Consider the following 11,080-nt stretch of genomic DNA (forward strand, 5'->3'; position numbering starts at 1 on the left):
GTCAAGTTTTGATTCTACTTGGTCTTGCACATTCCACTTAGGTACTGCCCATCTCACAAAGGCACCCCAAACCGGGTCACAGCCATCAAAACCATTTGGCTTTTCCATCCTCATCTAGCTGGGGGTTCCCAGCACCCACGCAGGGGGCCCCACCGCCTACCCATGAATCTGAGGACAGTTGTGAGGGTCACCTGGCAGCGGTGAGAGGTGCCAGACTGAACACCTTGGACGATGGGAAACAGGGCCCCAGCAGTAGGCACACACGGCTCTGGGGTCGCTCAGTTTATTGGGAAAAACGGACACTGAGCTTGGTGAGCGATGGCGCGGAAGCCTGGGGTGGGGGCGCTTTTCCTCTTGAAGAATTTCCACTGGACTTTGATGGCGAGCATCCAGTCGCTGACGTAGAGCCTCTTACAAGCGGAGGTGCAGACATGCGCCTGGCGGGGGGGTGGGGCGGAGGGGCCGCGCTTGGGGCGGGGGAGGGGGCGGGGCCAGTGCCGGGGGCGGGGCTGGGGGCGCGGCGCGGCGCCGTTGGGGAGGGCCACGCCGCGGGCGCCCGCGCTTCACTTGCCCGCTTTCTGCGCCTTCTGTGCGGACTTGGTGACCTTGCCGGCGCCGCCGCTCTTCTTCTCCACGTTCTTGATGACGCCCACGGCCACAGTCTGCCGCATGTCGCGCACGGCAAAGCGGCCTGTGGGGAGAGATACGTAAACTGCGGGGGCGTCCAGGTGCATTGGACGTCCCCAGAACAGCTTAAGGCCCCTTTAAGCATTGTGACCGCTTGTAGTCAGGAACAGCTGCAAATACGTGGTTCTTTAGTTAGGGCAAACTAGGCCATCCTGTCGTGAGGGGCCTGGGCATAGGGGAGAAATCACTAAACTTGCTTTTGGTTTCGGGGAAGTCCCTTATTTGTTTTTCTTCAAAAAAGGAACACCCCGTGTGTGTGTGTGTGTGTGTGTGTGTGTGTGTGTGTGTGTGTAATGAGCACCATGTGTTGTGTGTGTAAGTGAGCACTGTGTTTGATGTGGTGGTGGTGGTGGTAGTGTGTGTGTGTGTGTGTGTGTGTGTGTGTGTGCTCAATGAAACCTCTTACTAAATGCTTCATTTTCCTCAGTTTGCCATGGTAAAGGAACTCCTGGCCCCATCTGTCAGTACCGCATTGGGTTACACCTTGGATCACCCAGCTCACCGAGGGGTGGGTACTGTGAGAAGCTCTCCACACACATGGGTTTTCCTGGGACCATCTCAACAATGGCCGCATCACCAGACTTCAGGGACTTGGGATTATCCTCCAGCTTCTTGCCGGAACGACGGTCAATCTTCTCCTTTAGCTCTGCAAACTTGCAGGCAATGTGGGCTGTGTGGCAGTCGATGACTGGCGAGTAGCCAGCGCTGATTTGCCCAGGGTGGTTCAGGATGATAACCTAAGAGCAGTTAGGGTTAGCCTGGAGGAAGGTCTCCTGGGACAGGGCCAGTGTTGGGAGGGGTGGGTCCAGTCACAGGGTCATCTCCCGACCCCCTTGTTTCTGTGCAAGGACCCACTCATACCTCAACAGCTTGCTAAGCATGTAGCAGACTATGAGAGACTCAAAAGATAGCTTGCACTGTTTGAAAGGGCTGTGACAGACAGACAGACAGATTGTACAACCAGGACACCCTTGGACCTCAATGACAGTGCTTCTGTTACATTTTGATGATACTGTTCTAAAAATTCTTGTCCCATGAAGAGGTGATGAAAAGGGCTCACTAAAAATACAGAAAGAAGGAGGCCAGCAAGATGGCTTTGGGGGCAGAGAATGGTACTTGCTGCTGGGCCTTGAAGACCTGAGTTCAGTCCCTGGGAGTGACAAGATGGGAAGAAAGAACTGATTCTAAGTTGCCCTCTGACCTACACACACACACACACACACACACACACACACACACACACACACACAATAAGTGTAGATCTATTTTTTTAAAAAAAAAATTAGAAGATAGTCTACAGTGATACCCAAATCAGTAAGTTAATAAAAGCCTTTTTATAGACCAAATATTCCCAGGAAAGGGCTACCCAGAGAGGCCGTGTCCTGCTTACCTGCTGGTGACTTGGAGCGCCCATTTAACCTTTGAACACTGAGTGGCCTTGGGTGAATGGAGGGCCTTCCTTTTCAGGGCCAGAGCCATTGTTCCTTATTACTCTTGCCCATCTCTCCTATTCTGAGGAGGAATGCCCACACACCCTAGTGCAACCACCAACCTGAGAGGTGAACTGGGCAGCCTCCTGAGGCGGATCAGCCTTGCTGTCCCCACAGACATTGCCCCGACGAATATCCTTGACGGACACATTCTTCACATTGAACCCGACATTGTCACCAGGCAGGGCTTCGCTGAGTGCCTCATGGTGCATTTCCACAGACTTCACCTCTGTGGTGATGTTGACTGGTGCAAAGGTCACCACCATACCAGGCCGGAGGATACCGGTCTCCACTCGGCCCACAGGCACAGTCCCAATGCCTGGGCCAAGAGAGGGCATTGTGAGATGGCAGACCAGAGGGGGGTGCAGGGAAAACACACAAGCAGAGAGCCGGAGAGTACACAGAGCTCAGGACTTGCTCCTCTCTGCTCAAGGGAGATAGCGTCATGAGGGGATAAACAGACAAGCAGAGGGGAGACAGAAGAAGGACAGTCTCCCCTGGCCGATTTGCGGAATCGTGGATAAGGGCCCAGCCAGGCATGGCCCTGGGCTGACTCCTGCCCTCACAGGACCGCTGTAGAGGCATCTGGCACTTCTGACAGGCCTGCTCACACCAACAGTCTGGCTACCACAGGGATACCTTGATGAGCAAGTGGCTGGGAGAGGAAGTGCTCCCCACTACCTCCTGGAAGCTTGGGTGGGGTGGCATTATGGGATGTCAGAGAAAAGCCAGCAGCCACGCCCTGTGTTGGAGTAAGCGTGATATTCTCATTCCTCTCCCTTTGGCTTTGGTTTCTGTTGACCCATGTGACCTTCATTTCTCATTCCTGCATTAGGACTGCCTTCTAGGAGACAGACACCCTCCACCCTGCAGGTGAAGTGTCAGTCGGTTCAATACTCCCATCGTATGTTCCTAACGTGTGGCTGAGTGCAGGGGGGGTCACTGTGGAGGTGGGTGGAGGGGGGTAACTGTGGAGGTGGGTGGAGGGGCGTCACTGTGGAGGTGGGTGCAGGGGGGTAACTGTGGAGGGGGGTCACTGTGGAGGTGGGTGGAGGGGGTAACTGTGGAGGTGGGTGGAGAGGGGTCACTGTGGAGGTGGGTGGAGGGGGTAACTGTGGAGGTGGGTGGAGAGGGGTCACTGTGGAGGTGGGTGGAGGGGGGTCACTGTGGAGGTGGGTGCAGGGGGGTAACTGTGGAGGTGGGTGGAGGGGGTAACTGTGGAGGTGGGTGGAGGGGGTAACTGTGGAGGTGGGTGAAGGGGGGTCACTGTGGAGGTGGGTGGAGGGGGTCACTGTGGAGGTGGGTGCAGGGGGGTAACTGTGGAGGTGGGTGGAGGGGGGTAACTGTGGAGGTGGGTGGAGGGGGTAACTGTGGAGGTGGGTGAAGGGGGGTCACTGTGGAGGTGGGTGGAGGGGGGTAACTGTGGAGGGGGGTCACTGTGGAGGTGGGTGCAGGGGGGTAACTGTGGAGGTGGGTGGAGGGGGGTCACTGTGGAGGTGGGTGCAGGGGGGTAACTGTGGAGGTGGGTGGAGGGGGTAACTGTGGAGGTGGGTGGAGGGGGGTCACTGTGGAGGTGGGTGGAGGGGGGTAACTGTGGAGGTGGGTGGAGGGGGGTCACTGTGGAGGTGGGTGGAGGGGGGTCACTGTGGAGGTGGGTGCAGGGGGGTAACTGTGGAGGTGGGTGGAGGGGGGTCACTGTGGAGGTGGGTGGAGGGGGGTCACTGTGGAGGTGGGTGGAGGGGGGTCACTGTGGAGGTGGGTGCAGGGGGGTAACTGTGGAGGTGGGTGGAGGGGGGTCACTGTGGAGGTGGGTGGAGGGGGGTCACTGTGGAGGTGGGTGCAGGGGGGTAACTGTGGAGGGGGGTCACTGTGGAGGTGGGTGGAGGGGGTAACTGTGGAGGTGGGTGGAGAGGGGTCACTGTGGAGGTGGGTGGAGGGGGGTCACTGTGGAGGTGGGTGCAGGGGGGTAACTGTGGAGGTGGGTGGAGGGGGTAACTGTGGAGGTGGGTGGAGGGGGTAACTGTGGAGGTGGGTGAAGGGGGGTCACTGTGGAGGTGGGTGGAGGGGGGTAACTGTGGAGGGGGGTCACTCTGGAGGTGGGTGCAGGGGGGTAACTGTGGAGGTGGGTGGAGGGGGGTCACTGTGGAGGTGGGTGCAGGGGGGTAACTGTGGAGGTGGGTGGAGGGGGTAACTGTGGAGGTGGGTGGAGGGGGGTCACTGTGGAGGTGGGTGGAGGGGGGTCACTGTGGAGGTGGGTGCAGGGGGGTAACTGTGGAGGTGGGTGGAGGGGGGTCACTGTGGAGGTGGGTAGAGGGGGGTCACTGTGGAGGTGGGTGGAGGGGGGTCACTGTGGAGGTGGGTGCAGGGGGGTAACTGTGGAGGTGGGTGGAGGGGGTAACTGTGGAGGTGGGTGGAGGGGGGTCACTGTGGAGGGGGGTCACTGTGGAGGTGGGTGCAGGGGGGTAACTGTGGAGGTGGGTGGAGGGGGGTCACTGTGGAGGTGGGTGGAGGGGGGTCACTGTGGAGGTGAGTGGGAGGGGTGTCTGAGTAGACAGATGGATGGGGTGTATAGATGGAGTAAGAATCAAGATAGTTGTGTACATGGATGGGGTGTAAGAGTACATGGTGTAAGGGGAAAGGTGGAGACAACCATCTTAGGGATTCCTTGCTGATGTCCTCATCACGGTTTGGGGCAGAGCGTACAAGCACCTGCAGGAAGCAGTGAGCTCCAGCACTGAACCTCCACTCACCACCAATCTTGTACACGTCCTGCAGCGGCAGACGAAGGGGCTTGTCGGTGGGGCGGGTGGGGGGCAGGATAGTGTCCAGGGCTTCCAGCAGGGACACGCCGCTTGCATTTCCTTCCTTACGCTCTACCTTCCAGCCCTTGAACCATGGCATCTGGGTAGGACCAAAAAGAGAAAATAAAATAAAAGTGTCGGTTATCAAGGAGCCACTCACCTGACCAAACCCTCAGCCTCAGATCTCCAGGACCTGCCTAAGGGTAGCCTGGGGAGGGAGCCTCACTGTTCAAGCTGAATAGCTTGCTCCTCGTCCCTTCTCCTTCCTGGCCTCACAGGGACCCTGCACAAACACAGCTTAGGAACAAGGGAAGGGAAAAACCAACAAGCAAACAAAAACAGCTTCCCCAGACTTTGCTGCCCTGTTCCCACTGTTTATTTACAAATGGGGCCACTCAGACTGGCCTGATTCCCTAGTCCCAATGGGACCTGGTCAATTACAGCCATAGACAGGGCAAGTACCAGGGCAGTAGGGACCCAAGTCTGGCCAATGGCCCTGTCAGGGATAAAGTCCACCCTTTGCCCCATCCCCAGAGGCTCTGCTTGTTACCAAGCTCTCTGAACTCTGGGTCTACCACCACCACCACCACAGGGGCCTCTCAGGAGGATGACTTCACCCCCTGCCACAGAGCTCCTCATGGTCCACCTGCCACAGGCAAGAAGTAAATCCACCCAAGGAGCTTTGTGCCCTCCCGCCTTACTTAGTCTTCATGACCAAGTCCCAAGCACCTCAGGTTAACAGATGGCTCTCAAAGTATGGATGGGCAGAGCCCCAGAGCACACTAGAGCATTGGGGAGCAGAGGGGTTTCCGTTGATCAGAGGTCTCCAAGGGATTCTAAAGTCCTGATAATCATACATCAGCAAGAACAAGATGGGGTAACCCTGCCAAACCCTGTCCTTCTGCCACCAGACACTGGGTCCCCAGCTATCTCCAGAGAGTCTGTGCTTATACATTTCACTCACTGTGGGCAGCTGCAACACTGAGTGCCCACCTTTCTAGGACAGAGATTTCCTCTAGATAGACCAAGGTCTAGGGCCCAGACCCTCCAAAAAATTGTCCTCCTCTTCACTCCCAAATAAGAGTCCCAGCCCAGAGCTGCAGAGTGTCTAAGCTTCCACGTGACCAGCCCAGACACATTTCTCTCCAGACCAGCCTTGCTTGCTTCCCAGATACCAACCCATTTCAGACCTCAGGGGAGGCAGCTGAAAAGAGCCCCGTGGTCTTGCTGATCCTGAATAATATTCAAACCCAGGGCTTAGGAGAAATAAAAACTGGACTTCCCCCATAGCGTGATCTGGGGCCCAACAGGCAGTGTTTGTAGGGATGGCTTAGTGGAGCCATCACTTGCCAGAGAAAGGGGAGCTAGAGGACCCCAAGTGCTCACAGAATCCCAGCAAGATCAAAGGGAGCCCAGCCCACCCTGGTCTGGAGTCTTGGAGCTCTGGGCTCTTGGGAAGGTCAGCACTGTCCCCACCACATTGTCTTCACTCACATTAGGTGACGGCTCCAGCATGTTGTCACCATGCCAGCCTGAGATGGGCACAAAGGGCACCGTGGCTGGGTTGTAGCCTATCTTCTTGATGTAGGCGCTGACCTCCTTGACAATCTCGTCGTAGCGCTTCTCGCTGTAGGCTGGTTCCGTGGAGTCCATCTTATTGACGCCCACAATGAGCTGCTTCACACCCAGGGTGTAGGCCAGGAGTGCATGCTCCCGGGTTTGCCCGTTCTTGGAGATGCCTGCCTCAAACTCGCCCACACCCGCTGCCACGATCAGCACTGCACAGTCCGCCTATCCAACAAGTCAGACACAGTGAGCCCCTAGCCCTGCCTTTCACCTATCTTTGCCACCCATATAATGGGGCCTGGGCAGTTATCCTGGGGGTGGAGATTCGGGGTTTACCTCAAGGACAGGAGGGGACTCTTCCACCAGACCCTGAGTCAAGGAGACCCAGACGAGCCATCAACTGCACTACAAGCAGGGTATGGTCCTTGAATGGGCCATTGATCCTCTCTGGTTCAGTCCTCTCTGCCTGTGATTGTCTGCCTGCTTTCCTACCCGTATGTCTCTACTGTGGGCTCTCCTATTAAAAATCTGTCTGTGAAGGATATGCCTACGTTGCCCCCTCTGTCTGTCTGCGGGCCCCAGCAGTGGTGAGCTAACCCTGCAGGCCCCCCATCTAGCTGAGATATAAGCACTGACTCAGTTCTTGAGGGACTCTGCCAAACAAGGATGGAGATGACATGGGCGGGATACAAGGCAGGAAGTACAAGAAAGACTGACACCCCAGGGCCCTACACCACTGAGCTAGGTGCCCTCCCCGCACACCTGGGATGTGCCGGTAATCATGTTCTTGATGAAGTCCCGGTGGCCTGGGGCATCAATGATGGTGATGTAGTACTTGGTGGTCTCAAACTTCCAGAGGGAGATGTCGATGGTGATGCCGCGCTCCCGCTCCGCCTTCAGCTTGTCCAGCACCCAAGCATATTTAAAGGAGCCCTTCCCCATCTGGAAGGGTAGGGGCACAATTCAGGACAGGACACAGGACTCTGGGATCACATCCACCTGCCGTGCTTTCCCTGGCCCGTGGAGGTGACAGTTGGCTTAAAGTACCTTGAACAGAGGACCTCTGTCCCATCTCTCTTGGTGCTGATCCCCAAACCCTGCTCTGCCTCACCCGAGGCTGCCCAGATCAACCAGCCCCGCCCTCACTCCCCTCCTAAATGGTTGTGGACACGCAAGTCCCCCAGTAGAGGGCGTGAGGGTCTGGGAGTTGCCAAACTGTCCTCACCACCTGAGGCTAAGACTCTACACCCAATTAGAGGTCAATTATCTCATTAGGTTTGGGACTGTAAAGAAACAAAACAACTAAGTTATTTTTTTAAGGAAAAATTGTAAAATGAGTGAATTGCTCAAGGTTTTGAGAATCTTGTTCCAGTTCTTTTTTCCCCCCTCAACGACTGATTTTATTGGTGAAAATTCCAGTTCTTCCTGTAGCTTTGGTACTTCCAAATAACTCCAAGGCATCTCCCCTCACCAATCCCACCAAAATACGTGAAATAGAAACAGCCCCCACTAAGAGCAAGGATGGCTGCTCTTTGCAAACTCGGGCCAGGGTCAGACTCCTAGTGAGACTCCTACAGCCTGGACCACAGCTGTGGTCACTGATGCTCAGCTGAACACAACTGCCTACCAGAATCTCACGTGACATGCTTCTTCTGCATGCTGTGGATGATGCCCAGCCTGGAGGGGCTATTCAGACAGAACCAAAGAAAACCCAGCTAAGACCTGACCCGAGTAACCTTCAAACCCTAGCTCCCTCCTCCCCTCAGCACACCCCCTGACAGGTAAAAGCATCAGGTCTAGACACACAGAATCGTGCTCAAAGCCCCATATACACACTGGAGCAGGAGTTATGCATAGTTGATGTCCTCAGGCCTGCCTTAGCCCTTGTCCAGGAGCCAGCTCTTCTCAGAATGAGCAGGGGTAGGGGCAGAGAAGAGAATCCAGTTACTACTGCTGCTCTTCATAAGTCTCAACCAGGAACAAGCTACCGAGACCCTCCACACACACTCCAGGTACCATCCCGGAGCAGCAACCTTCCTCAGCTCATCGGGAGAAAGTGGAGCTGGCAAGCCTGCTGCCCATCAGTCAGCTATTAATAGCATCCTTGAGCCCTGGCTGTTGCAAGACAAGTGAGGACAGCACCATACCCAGCCCAGTTTCAGCCCTGGGGAGCAAGGGGATAAGGTTTGAGGGCCCCTGGCACTGGCCCACTGAGGACAAGAATCCAGAGTCTTCTGATGGACCTGGGAAGGGCACAAATCCCCCTCCCTTAGTGTGAGGCAACATTCTCAGAAGGAGACTGCTCTGTTTACCGCCCCCCCCCCATCACCAGACATCCATATCCCCTGCACTGAAGGAGGTAAACTGAGCAACAAGAGCACCAGGCCCCAGGGTGCTCACCTCTGCTGCCTCCTTCTCAAACTTCTCGATGGTCCGCTTGTCGATGCCGCCGCATTTGTAGATGAGATGGCCTGTCGTGGTAGACTTGCCTGAGTCTACGTGGCCAATGACCACAATGTTGATGTGTGTCTTCTCCTTGCCCATTCTGCCTGGGTGAGGGAGGGGCTGGCACTGTGGGGGCTCTGGCTCGGGGTTGAGGGTATATGCTGGGCAGGAACTCTGTGGGGCCAGGGACAAGAGAAACAGGTGATTAGGGGGCCCAAAGAGAGCCCGGCAGAGATAATCACAGCAGTGCATTGTTTGGGAGCACCCCCAACCCTTCTCCCTAAACCCATCCAGACACATTGCATCATAAGCCACCTGTTTCTCTACCCTATACCTTAGCCCAAATGGTTCATTAGCGTGTAAGTCTTTGGAGAGTTGATTTGTAGGAAAGTTCCTTAAGGAAGGGTTAATCCGGTCTGGACATCACAGAACAGCAGACTGAGTGAGTCCCTGGAGCAGCCAGGGGCCCTGTGATGAGTCACTGTGTCCAGCTCTACAGTGTCCTCAATGCCTCCACCACCCCCCCTTCACACACACACACACACACACACACACACACACACACACCAGGGAGGGACACTGCCCTACCCCCGTCTGCTGCCACCATGAAGAGAAGGCCAGCACTCCTCCACCCCTCCTCGGGCAAGGGCGCCATCTTCCTCCCTCTGCCCACAGACTGGCAGAGGAGACAGCTGGATGATGCCCAGGCATAGGCCCAGAATAGCTCAGGCCCTCCCCACAGGCAGGGGGCAGCCATCAGGGCTGAGAGGTGAGTGTCCTGTTCTAGTCAGAGAAATAAAAAATCCCACCTGGCCCAGCTCAGCAAGTACCCTCAGAGATGCCCCGACCCTCTCCCCTACCCTGGTCCAGGCCCTGGGTCTCAGTACCTGCGCATCTCAGAGGTCAACCGAGAAGCTCCAGCCTAGTGGGATGGGGGTGCATTCTAGGGTGGGAGTCACGTAGGACGGGGACAGGGGTCCTCAGGTTTTCCCACCTCCCCCACCCTACTCTGACAAATCACAGACATCCCCAAAGCCCCAAACACCATGCCAGCACCCGCACCGACCAGCCTGTCAAGCCCCGTAGAGCCCAGTCAAGCCCCAAGGTCACGGTGACAGCATGACGGCAGGTTTCAGGAAAAGTACCCCCCCCCCGCCACTGTCACCAAGTACACAATCACTTAAGGGACTCACTCACTACCCAGAGTGCCACAGGGACCCACCATGCCCTGTCTAGAAATAAGCCCCCAGCCCAAGGGTGCTGCAGCCCAGCTAGGTGCCGCATGAACCCCTCTACCCTGGGACGGACTCCCAAGGAGGTGAGCCTTGGTTGGAAACCGAAGCAAGGGTCTCAGACCGGGATGTGCGTCCTTACCTAGAGCCGAGGTCTCAGTCAGAGGGACTGGTGGCGCCGGCGCCGGCGGTTTTATCTCTCCAGGAGGGGGTCCACCTATTGACGGTGCCGGCGCAATGCACTGCGCCCCTGCAGTACAGCAATGCGGTACCGGAGGGGGGAGGCGGGCGCCGGGAGGCTGGCAGATGGGGTGCGAACGATGCGCGGACGCAGGGGCCGCGCACCTACGGACGCGGGCCGGCGTAACGAGGATCCGAGAGGACGCAGCTGCAAAGATGTACCCGAGTGAGGGAGAGAACCAGCGAGCTAGAGCGCAGACCAGGAGAGAAAAACAGGCAAAAGGGCGGTGCAGTGCTCAGAGGTGGGGGCAGGGAAACAGAGCCAGGGAAGGAGGGGCAGGGATGGAGAGAGGCGAAAGAAGCAGTAGAGAAAACTGGGATAGCAGAGACAGTGGTTGCTGGAAAGCGGGGGTGGGAGAGGGAAGTACATCCAACAAGATGGACCGAGGAAAATGGAGCACAAAACAAGGAACCAGCAAGTAGACCCGGGAGATGAAGCCCATGCCCAGGTCAAGATCCCGGCAAGACCTGATGTGGGCAAACATTGCTGGCCCTGTTCATGGTTGAGTCCCGGTGAACATGAAGCTCAGTTTCCAGAGGTTTCCTGTGATCTCCCTACCCCCAGTACAGTTGCTTGTTCACATGGACCCTACATGTCAGGCCCTTGAAGCCATCAGCA

At 56.7% G+C, this 11,080-nt stretch overlaps 1 protein-coding gene across 2 annotated transcripts; it reads right to left on the minus strand.

Moving 5' to 3' along the window:
• Positions 1 to 267: 267 nt before the first annotated feature.
• Positions 268 to 10,645, minus strand: EEF1A2 (eukaryotic translation elongation factor 1 alpha 2). Of its 2 annotated transcripts, none has more exons than XM_080925087.1 (8): positions 10,364 to 10,645; positions 8,945 to 9,163; positions 7,307 to 7,486; positions 6,473 to 6,769; positions 4,928 to 5,078; positions 2,240 to 2,496; positions 1,190 to 1,424; positions 268 to 691 (listed from the first exon to the last, which is right to left on the minus strand). In XM_080925087.1, the coding sequence occupies exons 2-8, from the start codon at positions 9,086 to 9,088 to the stop codon at positions 564 to 566; spliced, it is 1,392 nt and encodes a 463-aa protein (XP_080781213.1). In that variant the 5' UTR covers positions 9,089 to 9,163; positions 10,364 to 10,645; the 3' UTR covers positions 268 to 563. The 2 variants fall into 2 exon arrangements, with proteins under 2 accessions (XP_080781213.1, XP_080781214.1); XM_080925088.1 differs by lacking the exon at positions 10,364 to 10,645 and adding an exon at positions 9,324 to 9,345.
• Between the last annotated feature and the right edge of the window lie 435 nt (positions 10,646 to 11,080).

This window comes from Micromys minutus (genome assembly GCF_963924665.1).
Source record: "Micromys minutus genome assembly, chromosome: 11".
Lineage (NCBI taxonomy): Eukaryota > Metazoa > Chordata > Mammalia > Rodentia > Muridae > Micromys > Micromys minutus.